This window comes from Talpa occidentalis, unplaced genomic scaffold (assembly GCF_014898055.3).
Source record: "Talpa occidentalis isolate TD23 unplaced genomic scaffold, MPIMG_talOcc4v2.1 talOcc4.2, whole genome shotgun sequence".
NCBI classification, from domain to species: Eukaryota; Metazoa; Chordata; class Mammalia; order Eulipotyphla; family Talpidae; genus Talpa; species Talpa occidentalis.
The window spans coordinates 22,213,333-22,238,169 of record NW_023602073.1 but is presented as its reverse complement, the minus strand read 5'-3'; the positions used below and the strand labels follow the sequence as shown (position 1 = coordinate 22,238,169).

At 41.1% G+C, this 24,837-nt stretch overlaps 1 protein-coding gene across 1 annotated transcript in view; it reads left to right on the top strand.

The window, feature by feature from the left end:
• GMDS (GDP-mannose 4,6-dehydratase) overlaps positions 1-24,837 on the top strand; it is a 544,099-nt gene that overhangs the window by 413,371 nt on the left and 105,891 nt on the right. Inside the window, exon 8 of the mRNA XM_054698418.1 lies at positions 16,852-16,970. Within this exon, the coding sequence (XP_054554393.1) occupies positions 16,852-16,970 (119 nt within the window). The remainder of the gene's footprint in view (positions 1-16,851; positions 16,971-24,837) is intronic.

Below are 24,837 nucleotides of genomic sequence, written 5' to 3'. Positions count from 1 at the left end.
AGACTTTTTCCAACATAACCACCAATTTTTAGCCTGTTGGCTGTACAACCTCTCTCTGTAACGAGAAGATCTGGAGATACTGGTTCACATCCCCAGTCTGGGAATGGTGTGTTGCAGTGACATTCTCGTTAGCCCGTCCAGAAGGGGGTGTACCCTAAGGGCCTCTGGGGGTGAACCCAGCCAGGGGGAATCACAGGTTTGCAAGAGCTAAGTCCCCCATCCTAGATTCTTTATCCAGTGCCATGTGAAGAAAGAGAAAAAAAAAAAAGGGAATCACTTTTCAAACTGAAATGCTCCGTGCATTGGAAATGAATTCCTGATTTTTGTATAAAAAGACATTATAAATATTACACTCATTTCTTGGATGGCTTATATTGTGAATCTCAAGATACTTTATGCCCTCCCCGGGTGACTTAAACAGAAGGTTGGCCTGAAGACAAAAGGCATAGGCTCTTAGCTGGGCCTGTGTCAGGCCAACTCGAACATCTCGTGGACCCCAGAGTTCTTTCTAAAACCCGAATGAACCTGCCAACTGGCAGAACGTCTGTGATCCTTGCTATCAATTCCCAATGAGCCGGTACCCATCCATTTCCATTCCTTAAATTTCCTAGTTTCTCTGTCAAAAACAAAAAAAACTTCCTGTGAATTAGGGTTGTTGGGGTACAAAGAGGAGGCATGGAAGCTCTGTGAGTGCTAATGTGTGAAATTGGAGTGAACTTTCCAAAAGTATTCTTTGCAAAAAAGGTGTCGGGGGAAGCCTGAAGTTAAATGAGCCTTGAGAACTAACTTCCAGGTAACACAAATTAAAGGACACCCCTGGATTCAGAGTGTGGGACATTCTGCAAGAGAACTGGCTTCATTTTATCTACAGGTTAACCCCAAAAAGGCAGAGCAGAGAAACTGCTGTATATGAAAGAGACTTACAATACGTGATTGCTAAGAGGACTGTATTTAAACAAGCTGTGCGGAGAAACCCTTTGTGAAGATAAGAATCATCCAAACAATCTTGCTCCCATTTCATATCTGTAGTTTTCATAAAACACAGCCCATCTGTGCAGACAGGCTGACCGGTTAGAGAGAACACTGGCACTTGATCTCCAAAGCACAATCATTTATAGGGGATGTTTCAAAGGACCTGGCCTCGGGGATTCAAAATCCTCACCCTTCAGAGGACAGGCTGGAAAATAGGGGTGAGAGGGGGTTCCTGAGTTGCACCTTGAAATGCATATGCAAGGTTCTCACTGGCTCACTTTCTCCTACGCCCTGCGCCCAAGGAGTTAAAGGGCTCCGAGCCTTCACCCACTGTCGGGGAGTGTCTTGGGCACTGGAGAGCATCTGGCACGGGATGTGTTTTCGTGGAGCTGCTTATCAAAACTAAGCTTCTGCCGTTTCATTTTAGGCGGGTGGACTGGGTGGAAAACTGGCACCGCGATCAGGAAATCTGCCTTCTGTTCCTCATTCTGCCGCCGAGTGACCCTTTCACAGGTCATTCCCCTTAGTGTGTCTCAGTTTCTCCATCTGCACAGTTAAGACGATGAAATGAATGTTCTTTACAGAATCCTTGTGATTATTTTCATCGAAATTCTAACCAATGAGTGTTTTCCTGGGGGGCCTCGGCCTCGGTCCCTTCTTGGAATCACTCTTGTCTGCTGCCTTCGTATCGGTTTGGAGGGTTTTTCAGACCACAGCCTCTTGCTGCACACCGGGATGGGGGGTGTTCCCACCTAACCTGCAGGTTAACATTATCTCCCGCTCTAGGGGAGACTGCGGAGGCGGGAACTCTTTCTGCCAAAGTAAACAACAAAGTTTGGAAACACTTAGACCAAGATAATTAGGGAAATGATGTTAAATAAAAGATGGCATTAGACTTCTTATTATGCTTCAGTTCGAATCCAGTTCCAAAAAGCACCATCTCTGGTTAACTGATCTGTTTAAAAGTTTTGGCTTCTTGATATATTTTAATTGCGTTCATTTTAATCTTCTGATCACGCCTCAGCTTGGGCGCTCCTTTATGGGATTTTCTTTTTCATTGAGAAATAATGTTGGAAAGACTCTCAACGACCGTGTACTATTTAGGAACACTATCAAACATAACTACAACAGCTAATGCTTCAGAAAAAAGACTTAAAGCTCCTCTGAACCGTCAACCTGTATCATGCAAATTTATTTTCCTCCCACAGCAGAAACCCCACATAGATGACAAATATGTATATTTCCAATAATTTCATCCTCTCTCAAAACTTGAATACAACTGACCTATTTGAGGCAAGGAGTCAACAATTCTTAAGCATGGAAATGTTGAAACCCCAGATTCTGTTCTAAAACACATTTTTAAAGAGAATTAGTACTCTGAAAAATGCTGTGCTTTTATATTAAGTCTGATAAGAGTCCATGGAATTATCACATCCTATCTGGGTGATCGTAATGGAACACTGATCTCCTAGGTATTAACTCAGGAATTTTCTCCAATAATATTATCATTTATAATAGCAATAACAGTGGCTCATGAAGTACTTTCAGTAGATTATCTAGTGGGAGACCTAAAATCATTTAACCTGGGTAAGAAAATCAAGGGTGATGTGGGTCACATGGGTAAGGTGACAAGCCCGGAGTCTTAGGACCTCCATCCGAGTTTTTCTCACCATGTAACATCAAACTGTCCATTGTGACAGCCTATTTTCCCATAAAAACACTCATTTGGGAAGACAAATAAACATAGAAGGCCTTCATCTCTCGCCTCTGATTCTCCGAGCTCTTGCGTCCTGCATCTGGGCTTCTGTCTTGAGTAACTGTTTTCATATTCAGGCTCACACCTCAGGCCCAGCTTTAAGTAATTGTCTCTCACCTTGTATAAAAGTTGCCCCAGTGATCACAGAAAGGGCTCCCAAGTTGGCAGCATAATTTTTACTGCTGGGAACAAGATTTTTTTTTTAATCACTTTTTTTTCCTATACTCCTTTTCTCTTATCCTCACTTCCAGAAGCACTCAGGGGAGTTGAATCAGAGGAGAAGCAGACAGTGCTGTGATTCCCGACTGTTGTAAGGACCCCAGACTGGCAGTGGGTGCTGGGAAGAGTGAGGTTTCAGCAGGTGGTGCTGTTTCCTCCAAGTGAGCAGGAGTCCATGCTCCCCACATCCCACCCCAGCTAAGGGGGCACCGTTTGGTCTTAAGAGCAATTATTCTGTCCTTCTCCTTTTGCTGTGTGGTCCTAGCAGAGTTTGGAACTAGCCTAATACAAATTTGGAGGCAAAAGTGAGGCATGCATGCTGAGAAGCTGGTTCCCGTTGCTTCTGAGAACATCCTCCGCCATGATGTCTGGGAGGCTCCTGGCTCCCTAGGTCCAGTTCACTGTTAGAACAGTTTTTGAACTTTTCATCCCTGTCTGTTCTGGAGTCAGTCACACTCAGGCCATCTACATGAAAGAAAAAAGAAAGACAGAAGCAATTGTGTATCTGTTATCTCAGCCAAGTGCATTCATTTTCTCTGCAATGTCCGCAGACGTGGGATCTGGAGGCTCTGCCTATTAAGGGCAGAGCACCGGGACTGGAGAACTTAGCACCTGGCAGCAGTCTAGTCATGGGAGACTCTGGAGGTTGGTCTCCATGCCCTTGGAGAGTTGGGTTACCAAATATTTCTCCTAAAGACTTGATTCATGAATTCTTCAGCCCACTTACAAAGGCCACTCACAGAACTCCCTACTGAATTCTTTTTGTCATTTTTGCTTAAGAGATAAATTCTAAGGAGACAGTGGAGCTGGCCTAGTAGGAAGGACTCCTTAGGTCACTGTCATGTCTGTGAATGACCCATCTTGAAATAGGTACAAAAGCCCTGCTAGCATGTCACCCACTTCTATTTCTCTCCCTAAGATTTTAGAATAAATTTAGTAGAAATGGGAAATGAAGATTCATCTAAATTGAGCTGAAAGCATGATTATCACCCCAGTTCATTTTCAAGAGCAGTTACTAAATAACCTGCCTGCATATACATCAGAACTTTAGAATTACCAGCTTCTTAAATTAACTTATGATTATTGGAGCAAATTTCAGTTGCTGTTTTTAAATCAGTAATGTTGGTTTAAAACAAAATCAAGGGGCCTCCCTGGTGGCACAGGGGCCAAAGTCTCAGCGCTATCAAGCTATCACCAGCCACTGTGGCACGAGTTCAATCCCTAGCCAGGGAGCTGACCCACATGGTGCAGCAGACCTCTCCTGTCTCACCCGCTGCTCCCCTCAGCAGTGTTTTCAGTAGATCCACCTGCTCTGCTCCCCATTCTGTCTCTGGTGAATACTCTTACCCCCTACACCTCTGGCCTACACCCCAGTTCTTGTATGCATAAATAAATTAAAAATTAAAAATAAATAAATAAAACAAAATCAAGTCTACGCCTCTAAATCAGATCCAGAGTTGTAAACTAATGTCATCCCAATTGAATAAAAAATAACCCACATTATCTAGTGTCTCATAATGAAAAGAAAATTTGAGGGGAAAGCATTTAAAATTTGGCTGTGAAATGTTACTAATTTGAGGTCTGCTCTTCCTAGGTGCAAGGCAACAAACCCCTCTCTCCCCTTCTTTGAAGGAACAGGGAGGTGATGGTTGAGGAGCACAGTCCCTGGGAGACCCAGAGCCTTCCTCCCTTCCTTGAGGTGCATCCTCCTCGGAAGGCTCACATCACCTACCTTTTGTAAACACCCCTCTCAAAGTGTGCCTCTCTCTCTCTCAATCTCTCTCTCTCTCTCTCTCTCTCTCTCTCTCTCTCTCTCTCTCTCTCTCTTTGCAAGTTGGAGGCTAAAGGAATGAAGCTCAGAGCCTCTCCGGGCCAAGAGTTGTGTCACCAGGCCTTTGTGATCAATAAGAACATTGTGGTGGTTATTTCATAGCTGATTAACTTATATGTCTGCAAGCCAACACTTGACTTGAAAGGCTGGTCTGGTTTCTCGCTGTGCGAGTGTGGCCTTTACTAGCCTACCCTGGCACCGAGCTCTGGGACCGCTCTGTCCTGACCGCAGCCCGGGTCCAGCCCTGCAGTTTCGTCGTGAGTAACCCGTCTGCCGAGGCCGGTGCTCCTGTGAAGAGGCGTCTTGGGGGGCAGTTCCACCCTGGCACCACGATAAATCAGGGAGGGAGAAAACAGAATTGAAAATGACATCAGATACCTGGTGGTGGGCTCTTTAACTTGGAAGAGGCAGAAAATGTGGTGGCTTTGTTTTTCTTAATAACTGGGATAAATGCAAACAATTACAGGCAATTGAGCATTTAATGATGAGATGATGCAGACCGGCCTAACTTAATAAAAGTGCCCATATGTTTCTCAGTTCATTGTTGAAACACACTGTGTTTCTTGGCATTTCTGTAATTGGTTTATATGGGATTGTATTTTAATTCATGTCAGGATCTCAGAGCTTCCTCGAAGAGTTTTCGTGTCCCTCCTTTCCAACTTTCTGTTTCATTTTTAAGGAAATGGAATTCTTGTGTCTTATTGTTGAAAGATAGTTTTTTGTATGTCCGACATTGCTTTTAATTTCACCAAGGATGTGGTGGGGGAAAAAAAAAACAAAACATTGTGTACTTGGGGAAAAAATTGGCTGAAAACACAGTATGTTAAAGACTCTTGGTTTTCATTGCAAGTGAGATTTCCCAACTGGAGCTTCTCTGTTTTATTTTGCCTCTGGCTAACATCTAAAGATCGGTAATAAAGCTCTATGCAAATACTTTCATGTATTAAAAGAACAATATTTTGACACTCATTGACACAAGCAAAAAAATACAACACTAAATTAGTGTTCAGGAAAACAATGAAGACATTGTTCATTCATATGAAGTGAATGTGAAAAATGTTGTGTTATATTAACAGAAAAGGTTGCTCCTCGGTTCCCGACCTTTAGTGCTTGCTAGATGACATTACTTCCGGGATTGTGTAGTAAGAGACAGTTTTTGATTGTTCATAATGAATCTGGAACAGTTATTGATACTTGCCCAGACTACTGAAAATTTTACTGCCTGAAAAATAAATGTTTGTTTTCTAGAATCTGCTCAGTTGAGTTGAGCGTCCCTAAAGATTTTTCCTGTCTTTTTGACATTTCAGGATTTTCAAATACTTGATAAGTGAAATATTTTGAAAATGTTAATTTAATTTTTCAAAGCCTGTTTTCTGGATTTCATCTAGACTTACAAAGATTCAATTAAAATCTGCCATCAACTATGTGTTTTTAAAATAGCTGAACTTTTAGGAGCTCTCTTAATTTTCTTTTTAAATTTGGAGAACATAAAGGGGTTTTTGTTTAATTTTCAATAGGGTGGAGGGGCCCTTGTTGGAGGGAAGTTGTCTCTAAATTATTTTTTTTATATGTAGTGAAATTCCTTTCCCTCCTGTGTCACTAGACTGTCAAGTATTACTGTTATAATAGATGTTTTCTCAAATTCAACTGGCTTCCCTTTTCTTCTCTTTCTGTCTAGTATATCAGAGTCAGCTCCTAGAAAATAATTATGGTAACAGAAACTTTATGCTCCTGGGTAAGACTACGAGCAATTTGAGCTCCCAGAAGAATAAAGTTTAAATGCTGTTGATGTGGGGTGTTTTAATATTTAGCAACCAAACATTAAAGGCAGAGTGATCAGCTCTAATCCAAGTCAAGCATATTTCTAAGAATACTGAGTAGCAGAGTGACTTTTACATTGAAATTCTGATTTTGGTCAATGGCGACATTGTGGGAAAACACATTTGAAATGAGTTTAAGTGAACGTTTTCAATGGGACATGAATTCCTAGTTATGAAGATGGTGCATGTGTCTCCCTAAAGAACGAGCCATTGTCAGGGCTCACTGGGGTTAAAAAACGTACTGATATGGGCTCGAGCTCTTCCGCTCCTCGGGCATGTGTAAATGAGCTCCTCCTTTGTGCTCTCACGCCTCCCATCCTGCCAGCGTCACCCCACTGCCCTTGTACAACTTGGGCCACTGACTGGCCCATGGCAGACTTCCGTGTGTGTGTATGGGGTCCCAGGTGGGGCCTTCTGTGCTGTGGAACTGTCCTCTCCACATTGAGTACACAGCTTGGTCCCACACACTCATAGACTGAGCAAAGTTCTGGAAGTCTTGGTCTCTGACTTTCTTTTTCTAAGCTTGTTGACACAAAGAGAAGAAGACAACTGAAAGAAATTCAAGTAAAGCGGGATTTATAGTAAATAGTGTTGGGTGTTACTTCACAGAAACTGGGACAGCTTCCAGTGAAACCTGCTGTCCTGTGTGTCTGTGCATCTCTCCCACCCCCTCAAGCCTGCAGTCTCTCTTCTTCCACTCCTTTACCTAAACAGACCTCGGCGCTCCTCTCTGTAGGGCTGCTTCCTGCAGCCACCCCTGGCGTCTGCAGAGCCAGCTGACCCCATGTGACACTTGCTTAGCTCCGGCACTCAGTGCTGGCCTACTTAGTCTCTGGGTCTCTTACTACAGACTTTTTTGGGACTCTCATTGGCCCAGGATAAGTCAGGTCTCCATCCGCGGGAAGGGAGTAGAGGGAAGAGGAAGCACAGGGCCAGGCCACCTGGCTTAAATATAGCTGCGTCAATTCACCTTCCGCAGTGGCTGTGGGTAAGGATAGTCTTGTTTAGGAGGAAGTTTTAGAAAGCTTCCATGTCTGGTGTCTCCTGGATACCCCCTGGAGTCTGTGCCTCAGAAGTTTCCTTAAATCAAATGTTGCACTTTTAAAACCCTTTTCCTCTATAAATGTTGGAAATCCTTGAGCCGGACGCAGTGTCTGCCTTATTTGTCCCTACCTGGCCTGCTTTCAGACTCCAGCGTGGTGCTTGGCTACTCGCAGGCATTTCATAAATATTTATTGACCGACTCTTCAGGTCCCTCGGCTTCCCACAGAAGTCGACGCAGCTCTTCCCAACAACCATTTATAACAGTCTCTACAGGAAGACACATCTCTACACATGGACACTCGGGAAATTCATGCATTCTCTCTGGTTTCATTTGTTTTGTCCTTAAAATGAACTGAATTGGATGAGAAGATCTCTGAGGCCCTGTCCAGCTCTAAAATTCTGTGGGTCTAACTAACAGCATGAGGATTAAATTTGCTCCACCCTTTCAACTTTTGCTCCCTGTGCTGTGTATGGGGCTGCATTTGCTCGTAGGGATGAACTGGCTCCTCCCAGTCACCAGCAACCTCTCTCAAGCTCCATCAACATCATTGTCATTGTCCTTGTCGTCGTCATGTTCACTAATAGACCTTGAGTTCCTCCTGTATCCCAGGCACTGCTCCAGGCACTTGACATCTATCACCTAATATAATCCTAAAAACAACCCTATGTGCCATGTACCCTTAAAGCTCTGATTTTTCTGAGGCCCTGGAAGATTAAAAAACTTGCCAGAAGTTACCCAGCTAGGATTTAAACCTAGGTGGTCTGATTCCTGCCACAATAAGCAGTGGTTCCCAGGGTGGCCTCCAAACCAACAGCACTAGCTTCACCCTGGAACTTGCTAGAAGTGCAAATGTTCAGGCCCCACCCCGAATCGACCAAATCAGAAACTCTGGGGCTAAAGGAAGTCAGGAATCTATTTTAGCCTTCTAGGTGATTCCTCTGCACACTGAAATTTGAGAGCTGCCTGCCTGCCCTTCTCAGCACTGCATTTCAACGGCTCTCTAGGCATTTACTCCCCAGGTATTGCAATTAGGGAAGGGTAGGCGTAGTGTGACTGCCCATTGGTGCGTGAAGAAGGTAAGCATTTAGATGTCCAATGACCGTAAATTTGGAGTTAGCTGTACTAATTTTCAAGCTCCTGATGGAATCACTATTGAAACAACAGGATTGTTGTCACATAGTAGGTCAACTCCGTCCTGAAACAGACTGACTCTAACCCTTCATGGTACTGGCTGAGCACTTCAAGTATGACAGGCCCAACTTAAGATGTGCTATAAGTACAGTGTGTAGGCTTGACTGGGAAAACAGTCCATCGAAATAGAATGTAAAACACCTTGAAGATTGTCCATATTGAAATGCTAATGGACTGAATATATACTGGGTACAATAAAACACATTGACATTAGCATCTCCCCTTTTACTTTTTTAATTAGAAGATTTTAAGTTACATATGTGCCTTGCATCCTATTTCTGTCGGGCAGCCCTGTTTCAGACTAGGCTGGTAAAGTCCTCTCCACGGCTACCTTCATGCACATCTGCAGTGTGGGTATAGTTTTCATTTATGGGTGACGACGATTGTCAACACTGGAATTGAGAGCCTCACTCTATGGTGAGGCTAATACCTCTTATTTTTCCAGGGAACCCAGAACCACTGTAGAAGTTGGATTCCAGAGAGCAGAGTCAGATAGTGAGGCAGAACCAGGTGGTCAGGCTGGGTTTGAAGGGTAACAGAAAAGTCATAGCTGGCTTTCCAAGAGCATGTCCAGGCAGCCCGGCCGGGGGCCACCAGCAGGAAGGTGGACGATCAGGTGCTCCTGAGTGTAGGGAACTTCCTGCTGGGTACCTGAGCTTCAACGAGCTTCCTGCTGAGGCAGGAACTCGTTCTTGAATGGCTTCCCTGGGTATGCAAGTAGGAGCAGGTCACTGGAAACACCTGGCCGAGGTAGGTGTCTGGGCGCGCTCCAGGAAACCACCACTTCGGGGAAGTGTATTGTGACAGTAACTACATTCGGGCCAAGTTAGAGCTTTCATTAAGTTATAGTGACCTGAGAGTGAGTTTCCATATTCCAGGTGTTAGTCTATAGGTTCTGGTTGTACTCATATAAATCTGCTTGGTGTTAGGGGCAGACAGAACTTTATGTAGAAATTACAAGCAGAAGCCATAATGTCTACATGAAAGGACAGCATCATAATTTCATGACTATATGGAAACAGTCACTGATCTTAGATGCAGCTCAGTATAGCCCTTTGGGGTAGACATTTTCTAGAGGTGACTGCAACAATCCCTCCCATCCCGCCTGCTCTTTTCCCAGTGACTTTGCCACATTTTCCATAAAGGGGGAACATGTATTTCCCCATTGTTTGAATGGGGCCAGTCCTGTAACCAGTATGTGGAGGAAACTATACTTAATCACCTCCAGACCAAGGTCCCATAGACTTTGCAGCTTCCGTCTTGCAGAACAGCTTGGACTGGACTAGTGTAGGATGAGAGGCCATGGGTTAGAGCTGGGGCGCCCTGTGGAGAACTGATCCCAGCCTGTGAGGGATGCCCTCTGGATCCTGCAGCCCTGCTCAGGTCTCCCCAGCTGACCCCAAAGGGAACAGGGTCCTGCTACCCCCCCACCCCCCGAAGTTCAAACTCACAGAATCCTGAGCAATAAAAAGGTTTCAGCCACTAGGTGTTAGGATAGCTTATTAAGTGACATTAGACAACTGGAGCATCCTTTCTTCAGGGGTGCATTTTTCTTTATGGACTTTTTCTACATTATTTACAAGGTCCTATAACTTTGGGACACATATCATTGCTAAAAACTATTCTTTATGGACTCTTTTAGAATATATTATGCTCAGCATATAGACTATAGATTTACTAAAATTAATTTTCTGTCCAAACAGCTCCACAAAAATGATATAGAAATGGATAATATGTCTATAAATACCCATTCTGTATGTGCAAAGGTAGGAAGATGTTGCTGAAAGAAAAACCAGTTTTACAATCTGTGGCATAGAATCCTAGGTGAGGGACAGCACAGATTGGGGTCTAGGGCAAAGTCAGAGGGAAAGCAGTAATTGCCAGATAGCAGCAGAGCAGATTGATGGACTATCCCATGATCCACACCAACAACTAAGTGCTAAAATATGAGGGCAACCCTTCCCTGGGCAGGGGCCATAATGAGTTTGGTGAGTGTGTCTGGAGAGTTTAAATTGAAGCTGCAGGCTGTTCTCAATGCACCTTCCTACTCCTACACATCCAATTCTTTAGAAAATATCTAGCCTGTCCAAATAGTAGAAACATTTGCTACTCCCTCCATACCAGATGTAGGAGTGGGGAGAGGAAGATTGCAGGGCAAAGCAAAGGAGCATAACCAAGAGGGATGAATAGCACGTACCATAGGGAGTATTATTCAAAGAAAAGCCATAGTTGGAGCTGAGGTCATTGTTCTGCATAGATTCCATAGGCTCAAAGAGATTGTAAGCAACATGTCTTTGTTGCTAGGAGCTAAAAGTGGTCAAATTACAGTCCAAGGGCCCACTGCCTCTTTTGGTAAATAATATTTTATGGGAACTCAGTCCTAGGCACTAGGTTCTGTGTTGTCACAGAACAGCACTACTGTTTGTGCCACAATAGCAAAGTCGAGTGGCTGTGACAGACACCATCTGACTCACAAGCCTGAAATGTATACTGCCTGGCCCTTTAAGGAAAAGGTTGCTGACCCTGGTTTTAAGAAAATAAGAAGGAGTTAAGCTGGGAGTGATGAGGAAAGATGCAGACAAGTTAAGAAGAAGTCTTCCAGGGATGGAAGCCATATTAGCAACAGAAGTTTAAATAAATTTTACTTGAAAATAGGTGAACAGGCAAGAGGAAATCACATAAAATAATAGGAAAAAAGAGCAAACATAAAAGTGATTAGATAGACTCATAAATATTGAAAATAAAAGAGATACAACACATGCATAATTGGTGTGCCTGAAAAAGAAATGGAACAGAGATAAAATATATTCAGAGACCGATGGAAGAAATATGCAGCTTGAATTTACATATTGAGAGAACAGAAAAACTGATTCAGAATGATGACAAGGCCAGGAGCTTTTAGGGTTTATATTGTTTCCAGGGATGAGAAAATCTAACTACCAACCTTGAATCTGTAGATTGTTCTACTGGCTAAGCATAAAGGGCAAGGCAAATTTTGACATAGCTTCTTTCTTTCAGTGCATATGGTATTTACATAGAACCATACATTAACAGCTAAAATCAAGAGCTGAGTTACTTAGTTTTCTAACGTGTGTTCTGTACTCATTGGTGTTTTTTATAAATGTATTAACTAATAGTTTTTCCTCTTGTTCAGTAACTTTATCTCTTTAAAAGACCCTCACTCCCAGCAGTCCTTTCAGCATAGTGCTTTTGCCCAGAAAGAAAATGAATCAATTCAGAAGTTGTAAAGGCCAGCTTCTGGTTTTATGTTAGATGATTTTCTTGATATGGTTTTATTAGTCACTTGGTACTGTTTCCCAATTACATCAGCGTACATGGCTTGCGTCTTGACTCTGTTTTGTGGAATCCTCTCCCAGGCTGACCCTTGACCTACCTACGTGGGCCCACAAAGCATAATAAGGCCAGGACTAGTACAGGACTTGAAATCCTGACCCCAAGTGTAAACATCAGTCTGTCATCATGAAAACAGCCACTGAACAAAGCTTAAAGACAAAATGGATGTGAGTGGATCCAGACTTGGCAGCCTTTATTGGGAATTTTCATTTTCATTCCTTCAGATTCCTCTGAATTTTATTAGAATTGTTTCACAGACTTCCTCCCCTGGGATCTATAAATCAAGACATAGATACAGTTCTATTTTCAGATGGCTTTTCTGATAGTAATGCATAAAGCACAAAAGCACAGGGCTGAAAAGGCAGCTGTCAAATACACAGAGTTAAACATAACCTTGATTAACAAATCTTGTTATTCATGGATGACAGCTCAGTTAATAAATGTTTGCGGCTTGGATGCTGAACTGGAGGTTAATGGCAAGGTAGAAGCCATTGTAGAATCCAGACTTTTAAGACAAACACACATCACACCCCAAAAGGCATGCATGGAGTCAGGTGTAGTTAGTGGGCTGTGGTGATGTGCTTGGGGTGTTCTCCTTCACTGGCCCAGCTGCCAGCAGCCTGAGAGCTTCCGAGTCGGGGGAGGCATGAGCCCCCTCCCGGCTTCCGCATTCATGGCTCAAATAGCTAGAGACCAGCTTATGGGAAAGGAGCATTCATTTTCACATGAAACTTCTTAACTAATGTTTAATTTTGTCTTCTCTACATTAGATTAGTAGAACAGATCGGCTAATTACACAGTTTCAATAGAGCCCACCTCCAAATCTAAGGAGTGTTTATACCCATCCAGACTTGGCCTTCAAATGTCCACAGCATGGAGTCAGGTTTCCCCTAAACCTTATCTTGAAAGCAACATGCATGTGAGACACAATGTGAAAACCACCCCATTCACTGGCCATTAAGGGACATTTTTATGTTGAAGAATCTGAAGCCTTGGTACATTCCTTATCATCTCACCTCCCTGTGGGATGCATTGAAAAGCAGGAGGTTTTTCCTTCGCACTGGTGGTCAGGTCAGGGCGGAGAGTAAATAAGTGTCCGAGGAAGAGGATAAGTCAGTTCCAGCCGTCAAGGGCACTGAAAGAATGTGGGAACACACTGTCTTTTTCCTCCTTCATTCCCTGGGAGACAAAGAGAGCAGATTGACGTCTACACCGCGTAACCTCACACTGGTTTGTACAGTCGGAAGCTGAAGCCGGGTGGCGGTGTGATCGCAGACCCTGGCCCGGCCGTGTCATGGGTCAGCTGTTCAGCATGTGAACAGGAAGGTAAGGAGGGCTGAACTTTCGCCTCAGCTGCGCCCTCCATCAGAGAATAAATGGACCAAATCAATGGGTGCAGCTGCACAAGGAGGTGACCGGCCGAGGACTTCTCACACAGGGGCCTTTGTGTCCTGGACATGATCTGGCATTAAGATGGGATGCACTGGGCCTCGGCTGGGTGGCAAATTACTCACCCATTATCACACCAGAGCCCGAGATCATTTATCTTCTGCCCCAGAGTGTCACCTGTTCTTCATTTACCAGTCAATAACCATTAATTATGCTCAGTGGAAATTTAAACAAAGCCCTTTCCCTCTGTTAAAACCAGTAAACTATTCAGCAATAACAAATAAATCTGGAGTTGTATATCCTTTCCTTCCCATTCCCAGACTGGAGTCTGGTACAATATGAACTTTAGAGGAAATGCCTAGAAATTGATAGGTCAAAGGTCACAGATAGTCTGATGGAAAGAAAAGAGCAGATTCTTGGCACTCACGCTAGTGAAAGTGAGAGGCTCCTACTGATCCCAGATTCCTGTCGGGGAACAAAACAAGCACCAGGGAACTTGTGGCCAGTGTTTAAAGTAATCTACCAATAACCGGTAATCATATTTTCTCCTTTTATTTTTAGCAAACCCTTGCTTTCTTTCACATGCCTAAAAATACGCAATTTTCAAAACCTTTTAACACAACATAGCGTTTCAAAAGAAAGAAAACGAGCTGAGCGGTCCTGAAAGACCTATTTGAAATGTTATTTTTAGAATGGAAATTTGAGTAAAACTTGTTTAAGTGTATACACTAATCCCTCAGAAAAATGTTCAAATAGAAATTCTGGCCAGAAGCATAATTTAATTTTTCCTAAAATTGTTGAAAGTATTTCGAAGAAAGCCAACCCAAGTTTGCGTGTGCGAGGTGTGCGCCACACGGACTGGGGAGGGCAAGGGGTCAGCTTCATAGGGGAGAAGTGGCCAGGGCGCAGGCTCAGTCAGGGTGACACCAGCCATGCCCCGCGCCACTGATTCCAGGGAAGCCCAGCGGGATAACAGGAATATCTGCCAGGGATTAGACCTGGGGCAATGCTCAGGGTGTGCAGAGAGAGGTCAGAGTTCCCAGGTGAGGGAGAAGTGTATTCCAGGCCCCCGGAACTGCTGGTGTAAGACACAGCTGGAAAGCCTGCCTCTCTGGCCTCTGTGTGTGCCTGGTCACCTGCTCCCGATCTGAGTAGCTTAAACATAGGGTGCCTGGCTGTAGTTTGCTCCCTGTTCTTCTCCCACCCGGCGGTTCACCAGCCTGGGATTCAGGGACCTGCAAAGCTTTTGTGCTCTGTCTGCCACAGAGACCATGGCGATCAAGAGACCATCTTGTTATTTATGCTTTCTAGAAACAGAGCCAGTTTTCCATTCGTGCTATAGAATCAGTGTAAAACTTGAATTCATCAACTATCATGTCTTCGTGCAAAATGAAGCTGCAGCTACTCTGTTAATGTGAATGCAGCCCTCACCTGGCCCAGCCCTTTCAGCACATGGCTCACCTGGATCTATTGCCTTGACCCTCCTGGGTCACTGCATCTCCCAACCATGTAAAAGCGCCCCAAGTCTCATCTTCCACAGAACAAGCATATGACTTAACACAATCTTGTCATAGACCCAAAATCCAAAATATTCATAAAAAATGTCAAGTCAAAGAAATAACTTCAAAGATAACTTAAAAAACCAATTTGAAGACTGTGCCAAATTCAGATGATCAAAGAGGAATTAACATGTTTGGGTTGCGCTAAGTGAAAATAAGCTGTCTTCTTGAGTTCAAAAACCTATTTGTTAACTTATTGTAGGGTAAAGAAAATGTCAGGCTTTTCTGCCCTCCTGCCATCAGGACAGATGATGGATCCTTGCGGTCCTGAATGCATGCCTGATGGCGGGCACCTGGAATAGGGTGTGGGCAGAGGTAGATGGGATTCACCTGGGCTAAGACTGTGCTTTTAAGGGCGGCGTCCCGGGGACGCCAGCAGAAGCCAAGAAGCCAAAGTAGAAGCTGAAAGAGAAGCCAAGAAGCAGCAGAACAAACGGAAGAGCAGAGAAGCAGAGAGAACACCAGAGAGCCCAGACAGAGTGAGGATTTGCTGGGGGCTGGGAGGACCACCAGCCTCCCGGCCCCCCAGCACCCCTGCCTGCCGTGTACCTGGTAATCCCAATAAAAGCCTGCAAAACCACTGAGGACTCTGACTCCTCCTTTACCCGGTCTGCATGGGATCAGAAAACCTGCACTGTGTCCTGTCCTGCCTCTACAGGGTCCTAACTGGGGAGCCAGTCTTTGACGGTGGCCACCAGCTGTCCTGGAAATGCCCTGTTGCCCAATTAGATGTCTCATCCGACTGAAGAAATGTCCTGAATGATAGGACACCTTGAGCATCTGACCTTGAAACGCTGCCTGATGAAATCCTTAACCCTAGGGAAGATGCGTCCATTGCCTCTCAGATAACTTTTTGAAAGTAGTAATGCTATTCCCTACTTGATTGTTTTTGCACTAATGATTCTTAAAAGTTTTGGGTTTTTATGCCACCAGATTGGTGAATAAACAACTTCATTATTTAGAAATTTGGTTCTACTTTAGAGAACACATCTGTCTTTAAGTGATTTCTCCTTACATCTGACATGAGGGAAAATGAGACAATGCTTTTTAAATTCTTCTTAAATACACTCTAAGATAGCTATTCCCCACAAGTACTCTTGAGTATCTTGTTTCTCTAAATGGTGACTGCTCCGTGACAACCACCCAGGACGTTATAGATTCCTCAAATGTTCCCTTGCCTATTGAGCCCAAAATTCTGTGACTGTGGCCCAGGCATCTACACTGAGATACTCCTAGAAGATTCTAATGCAAATTAGAGAACCACGGCTTTAGTAGACTGTTCCATGAAACTAAGGCTCATTTTCTAACTACACATATGAAAGTATTTAAACTCCTGTAGCTACGTAAGCACGCCAAACCTAAGTCAGAGTCAGAGCACTCGAATCCAAGGAAACAGAACTTAACAACAACCAATCACAGCCAACTGTGTTTTCCCAAATGCGGCAACTGCGTTAAGACATGGCCAATATAATCATTAGATTGCTTTGTTTCAACAGCTCCTCTATAAACACCTTGCTGCAGCTCCTAACCAGCATTTGGTTTGGCACTGCCTGCTTTGATTCTATGTATGATCAAATTAATCCTTGAAAGTTTTCATGTACCTCAGTTTACCTTTTAAGATTGCCCATAACCAATAGTGTGTGTTGGATGACATTGTATTTCCCAAGTGGCAGTGGGTGCAACTTTAACATGGATTTGCCTCTCTCTCTTTCTAGGCCATGTGGCTGATGTTGCAGAACCACGAGCCAGAAGATTTTGTCATAGCAACTGGGGAAGTCCACAGCGTTCGAGAATTCGTAGAGAAGTCATTTCTGCACATTGGGAAAACCATTGTGTAAGTACCACTGCGAGCTGGCTTCTAAGCAGGTGCTCTTTACACGTTTGCTGGCAGTTTTGTGTGTGTGCTTGCCATTCCACCTCCCTGGGTCCATCTCTTTCCTCCTTTACTCTCTTACAAAGCATCACAGAAGGATTCTTCTGTTCTTCCCTGCACCCAGCTCTGGTTATAATCTGTCTGAAGTCTGTCACCATCGAAACTCAGTCTTTTTCAAGATGTGTCTTATCCTTTCCATTTTTTTAATGTTTACGTTTTTATTTTTGTTTTGGTAAAATTTTCATTTTTTTTTTTAATTTTAGGTTTTCTAGTAGGGCTTCATTTTACTATGGGTAATTCGAGTCTTACCAGATCAGTGTGATAACTCTGCACAATCTTTTTTAAGTCCTTTATTTTATATTTTAAAAATTTGAAACCATAGAAAACATTTCTTTCCTCAGCATCTCCACCAATAAAGACCTTGCCCCCAGCTCCTCACCACCTTGGATTTAGCACATTTAGTTTCAGATACATTGCCAGTAGCCTTCATCTCTCCAAAATATTGAGAGTAGGTGACCAACCAGATTATCCATCACCCTGGACTTCCGTGTGTATCTCCTGTGAACAGTGACATTCTTCCAAATAAGTCCAAAATTCAAATTTCATCAAAATGAGGAAATTCACACTGATACATTACTATTGTCTACTCCTCCGTTCTCACTATAGTTTTTCCACTTGGGCCAGTGCTATGCTTTATACCAAGATGATTTGGTTTACGATCATAGACCACGTTCTTTTTGTACATTGTATGAATTTTAAAGTCAGTGTTTATTGGAATATTTGAAATATTTGTGGGAAATTCCTGATAATAGATGGAAGATTCTTTATTTGACAGTTTTTTTTTAATTGTGGTAAAATATATACGATACTATATAGAACATAAAATTTATCATTTTAGTTGCTTGTTGATTTTGATTTTTACTTTATTATAATTAGTCTTTTCCTGGTCCCTTATTTAGGTTTTCTAAATTTCTGCTATGAGTGAGACCATCTGGTATTTTACTGGGGGTGGGGGGAGGAGAGATTAAGGTCAAAATAAGGGGGGGTGGGAGCTGTATGGGGAATATAACCAAAATGAAAATGCATACACTGTGCAAAAATGAAAAATGATGTAAAAAATATATAAAATAAAATAAAAATTAAAAAATTTATCATTTTAATTATTTTAAGTGAATAATTAAGTAGCATTAAGTACTTGCACAATGTTATAGAACCATCACCACCATCTATCTCTAGAAATTTTTAATCTTCCCCAACTGAAATTCCATTAAACAATAACTCCTTATCCCCTTTAACCTCTCAGCCCCAGAATATGCCTGCCCAAGGTATTTCATATAAATGGAATCATCTGATGTTTGCTTATTTCAGAAAGTTTAACATCCCCACAGTTCATGCTTGCTGTAGCACATGTTGGAATTTCATTCCTTTTCAAGACTCAGTAGTATTCCCTCCTACAGTCCACCGTGGTCCATATAGACCACCTCTGATTATCCATTCATCTGTCATTGGACACTTGGGTTGCTTCTAACACTAGGGTATCGTGTGTGTGCATATACAAATACCCCTTTTAAGACCCAGCCTCCGGTTCTGTGGGGTGTATACTTTGGAGTGAAATTCCTGGGCCACACTGTAATTCTGTTTAACTTTTTGAATAACTGCCAAACTGTTTTCCAAAATTCATTTTGGAAACATAAGAAAGATTTCCATGTCTAGCTGTGCTATTGTTAACAGAAATCAGATTAAATTTTCTATGTTAGAAAAAAAATAGGAAACTAGATAAAATAATGTGACAACTGTTATAAACATTGGACAACAAGAAGTGCAGGACTCTGACTTCTGGTAGAAAAAAAAAAAATGACATGAACCCCACAGTCACCTGGACCTTCTTCCTGGAGGCAGAATCGTGACCATGGAGCATAAACAAGAAGCTCCTAGCAGAGAACAACTGTGGTAGAATTGAGGAGTGAGAGATCTAAATCAGAGAATCTCAGACAACTGGGCATTGTAGGGCAGAATTCTAGAATGGTGGGACCTATAAAGAAAAAGAGTTTCAGAAACCTGCATGAGGACCCACTTGAGTATTTATGAACAGTTAGGTGTATGTGAAGAAATTACATAAGTTTGAGCAGAGGGCTCCCTGGGAGCTGGGAACTCAATGTTTCTTAGTGTTTACTCCAGTTGGGAGGCAATTCAGTTTCAACCAGCCATAAGGGAGAATCCTTATTCATCACTCAGAGAATGCAATATGGATTCCAGAAGGGCTCTGCTCTCAGGAATCCCTAGAGGAAAGGCGACTCTAGACTCAGTGTAACACAGTTTAAAAACAAACTTCAAAAGGATCAAACAAGACACAAATAACTTAGCCTCCTACCATAACAAAGCCCAATGTTCTTCAAAGGAAGACGGTAAAATCTAGACTCAACAATATAAAATTTTTAATGTTCAGCTTTCAGTCAAAAATTAGTAGGTGTATCAAGAAACAGGAAAATGTGACTTATGACCAAGAGGGAAAAAAAAAGACTGAGGAATAATAAAAGATGGTATGAGCACACAAAGATATTAAAGTAGCTATTGTAATTACGTTTAAGTGCTTAAGAAAAACATGAAAATGGGCCGTCCCAGTGACACAGCGGTTGAGCGCTGGGCTGCAAAGCTGCCCACAGCCTCTGCAGCGCCGGTTCGATCCCCAGCCACCAGCAAGAGTCCCACATGGTGCGCAGACCTCTCCTGCCATGTCCACTGCTCCCCTTAGCAGTGTATTTTGTCGTCTGCCTGTTCCACTCCCCACTCTGGCTCTGGTGAATTCTCTCGCCCTCCCGCGCTTCTGACTGTACCCAGTGCTTGTATAAGTAAGTAAATAAATAAATCTTTTTAAAAAAAGGGAAAAAAAGGAAAAAAAAGAAAAACATGAAAATAGTGAGGAGAGTGAAAATAGGTTTCAAAAAGAGGCAGATGGGAGAAGGAAAAAATTAAGTATCTTAAATGAAAAATTAACAGTTGGTATTGATAACAGATTAGATACTTCAGGAAAAATGATTGAGCTCACAGAAATAATACAAATGATCCAAGATGAAGCACCGGGGGAAAAAAAAGAACTGGGGCAGGGAGGGGACAGGACAGCGCTTCAGTGACCTACAGGAAAATATCAAACAACATGTGTGTAGTAGGAGTCCCAGGGGGAGTAGAGGGGAAGGCACTGAAAAGAAGAAATAATGGCCAAGATTTTTCCAAATTTGATGACTACAGTAAAACCAGAGATGCTCAAGAAGCTTTAAAAAAATCCCTCAACAGGATAAGCACAAAGAAAACCTCACCAGGATACATCATAACCAAATTATTAAAAACAAATTCCAAAGAGAAAATCATTGAAACAGCCAGAGAAATAAGGTAATTACTTGGAGGAACAAATGGAACATTTTGTTGTCAGAAGCTGTGCAAGGCAGAAGATAATGGAACAGTATTTTTAAATTGCTGAAGGAAACTTGCAACCTAGACTTCTATATCCAGAGAAAGTGTTCCTAAAATGGAGATGAACCAAGACTTTCTTCATAGAAAGGCTGAGATGGTTCTTTCAGCATACATTTGGGCAAGAGGAAGGTGATATTAGTTCAAAACTTGGATCTCTATTTTTTTTAAAGATTTATTTTATTATGCATACAAGGACTGGGGTACAGGCCAGAGGTATAGGGGGTGAGAGGATTCATCAGAGACAGAGTGGGGAACAGAACAGGCAGACTGACTGAAACACACTGCTGAAGGGAGCAGCGGGCAAGTCAGGAGAGGTCTGCTGTGCCATATGGGTAGCTCCCCGACCAGGGGAACTGAACTTGTGCTGCAGTGGCTGCGGAGAGCTTCATAGGTTGCATCTTAACCCCTTGTACCACCAGGGAGGCCCAGATCTCTATTGAAGAATGAAAAGCAAGAGAAATAGTAAATATGTGGGAATATATAAAATGTTTTCCCTTCCTCATTTTAAAATCTCATTAAAAGGGCCTCCCTGGTGGCGCAGGCAGTTGAGCGCAGCACTGTGAAGCTGTCTGCAGCCTGTGCAGCGTGGGTTCAATCCCAGCCTGAGGGGGAGATACCCATATGGCGCAGCACACCTTTCCTGTCTTGCCAGCTGCTCCCCTCAGCAGTGTATTTCAGGCAGTCTGCCTATTCTGTTACCCGCTCTGTCTCTGGTGAATCCTCTCACCCTCCCGCATATCTGACCTGTACCCTGGTTCTTGTATGCATGAATGAATAAATCTTTAAAAAATAAATAAATAAAATCTCATTGAAAGGTAATTGATTATTGAAAGTCAAAATAATAACAATAGAGTATGAGGTTTCTAATACACATATAAAAATAAATCTTATGACAACAGTAGCGCAAAGTATAGGAACAATATGGAAAAATTATTATGTTTTTAAGATCCCTACACTAGATGTGTGTTGGTATAAAATTATTTGAAGAAAGACTGCAATAAATTAATATGCAAACTATAAACTCAGGAGCAACTAGTACAACAAAGCAAAATGAAAAATAGCAATATGTGGAGTTAACATGGAATTCTTTAAAAATATACAATCTAAAAGAAAGCAAGAAAGAGGGGGTAGGAACAAATAACATGGGACCAAAAGAAAATAGTAACTATATTGATAGTCACATCTAGTGTAAATATTCTAGATACTTTAAGAGGGAGATGTTGCTGGATTTGATTAAAAGGCAATATGCTATCTACAGGAGACACATTTTAAACATAAACTATTAGACTAAAAGTAAAAAAAATAAAATAAAATCATATGAACACTAATTGGAATGATGATATTTATATGAGGCATATCAGACTTCATATAATCTAGAAGGAATATAAAAAGTTGTTTCATTATTTTAAAGGGAACAATTATGAAGAAAAAGTTTTGAGTGTATTATGTACCCAGTTACAATTACTTCAGGATACTGACAAAACTGAGGGAAAAAAAGACAAAAAAAATTGTAATTGGATGCTCCAAAACTCCTCTCTCCATAACTAACAGAGCAAGTGACAAGAAATCTTTGAGGATATGGAGATCTGATCATAATAAACCTCTTGACTTAATTGACATATATAGAATATGTCACTCATCTAACCAAAAATATCAGACTACACACTAAAATTTACTTGAAATAGTCCCCAAGATAGATCTATGCTATGTACCATAGAAGAAGTCTATAAATTTCAAAGCATTAAAAATGCAAGACTGTTTTCTGATAAAAAATGAAATTCAACTACAAATCACTAACAGAAAATATTTAAACCTCCCCAAATATCTGGAAGCCAAACAACATACTTCTAGATAATTCACAGGTCAAAGAAAAAACAAGGAAAATTAGAATATATTTTGAATTAAATGAAAATGAAAAGAGCATATCAAAATTTGTTGGCTACAGCTAAAGCAGTCTTTAAAGCGACACTAAGGGCTTTCAATGTTAATATTAAAAAGGAAAGAAGATCCCAAATGAGATACCTAATCTTCCAGATTAAGAAGCTAGAAAAAGAAGAGTAAACTCAATACAATCAGAAAGGAATTAATAAAGATAAAAATAGAAATCAATGATATAGGAAACTGAAAAACAGTGGCAAGAATCAATACAACCAAAACCTGGATAAACCTCTATCCAGACTGACCTCGATAAAAAGAGAAGATACATTATATATTATATATAATTATATATATGTATATATATGAAATAAAAGAGGAACCATACCTGCAAGTCCTCCTGTCATTAACAGAATAATAAGAAATAATATGAATGACTTTTTGCAAATGATTTTGTCAAAATAGACGAAAAGGACATATTTCATGAAAGACACAAATTGCCAAAATGACTCAAGAAAAATGTAAAAATCTTAATAGTTCCATATCTGTTAAAGAAACTGAATTTCACTGGTGATTCTATCAAACATTTAAGAAAGTAAATAATACCCTTCCTATACATAAAAGAGAGAACCCTTCTAACTCACTTATGAGGCCCTGATGCTAACAACAAAGACAACATAAGCAAAGAAATCTATGGACTAATATTCCACATGGACATAGAAACAAACAAACAAAAATCACTTAAAAATATTACTAAGTTAAAAGTTTAGGCACCTTAGCCAGGTGTGGTTTATCCTAGGATTAGAGGTTGATTTAACATTTGAAAACCCATATAATTCACCATATTTATAAAACAAAAGAGAGAAACCATGTGATTTTTTTTCAATAGATGCAGAAAAAGCATTTGACAATAGTCAGCAATTATTTTTAAAAAAGTCTTTCAACACATTAGGAATTGAAGGAAATGTCTTCAATCTGATAAAGTGCCTCTGTGAAAAACCCATAGTTAATATCTTAATCATAACTGCCTGAATGCTAGATCCCTAAAAATCATGATCAAGGAAAGGATGTCAACTTCTGCCCTTTCTTTTTAACAGTGTCCTGGAGATCCTGACCAAAATTAAAACTAGAAAAATAAATGAAAGAAAGGATTACAGCTATCTTCATTCACAGAAAGCATGATGGAGTATATAGAAAACCGAAGTAATCTACCAAATAAAAACTAACAAGTTATTTAGTAAAGTCACAGTACAAGTTGTATACCTCAAAATCAGTTTTATTTCTGTGTACTGCCAATGGAAAATTGACATTTTTTGAAAAGTACAATAGAATCAGAAAAACCTGAAACACTTAAAGATTATTTTAATAATAAAATATAAGAAAGATTTGTTCGCTAAAATCTAAAAAGTATTGATGAAAGAAACAAACAAAAAAACTTAAGTAAATGGAGAGCTACAACGTATTCTCAGATTAGAGGACTAAATGTTGATAAATGTTGATTCTCTTCAAATTCAGTGCAATTCTGATAAAAGATAATGGGATTTCTTGGGTAGAGAATGACGAACTAATTCTAAAATTTATATGGAAATGGAAAGGTTCTCCTATTGTTTTGAATAGAAAGATCAGAACTGGAGTACATTTAGACCCTTACTTTAGACTTCTTTTAAGGCTTAACGGCCTGGTATTGACCTAACAATAGACTTAAAAATCAATGAAGCAGAATAGAAAACCCAGAAGTAGACTGACATTTTTATGGCCAATTGAATTTTCACAAAGATGTCAAGGTAACTAATTGGAAAAGGATAGTCTTTCCAACAAATGGTGCTGGAACAATGAACAGCCAAGGTGGGGTGAAGAAAGTGAAACCCAACCCATATCTCATACCATGTGTATACCTCATGTGTACACCATGTGCAAAAATTGAAATGGGTCATAAATCTAAATGTAAGAATGAAAACTTAAAAACTGTGATATGAAAACAAAGCAGAAAAGCTCTGTAACCCTAATATAGGCAAAGCCTTTTTTTGGATTGTTTCCCAATTGTAGAGTTTTGAGCTTTTGTATTTTATAAATATATTTTCCTATAGTTCAATTTACCATTCTTTGTGACTATTTGTGTGTGCATTTGCATTGAATGTTTAGATTAATTTGGGGAGGAAATAAGGGCTTCTTAAGACACACAGATAAGCAAGAACCCTAATAGAAGAAATGATAAAATGAATATAACAGTTGAAAAATCTCAGCTCTTTGAAAGTGACAATTAAGGAGATGGAAAGGCAAGCTTTGGTCTGGGAGAAAATAAACATATTACATATGTCTGACAAAGGACTTGTGTCTAGAACATAGAAAGATCTCCCATAACTCAAATATAAAAAGACAACTCAGTTGGAAATGGGCCAAATATCTGAACAGATACTCAACAGAAGAAAATATGCAAATGGCCCTCTGAACATGAAAAGATGTTCAAGTTGATTAGTCACCTGGG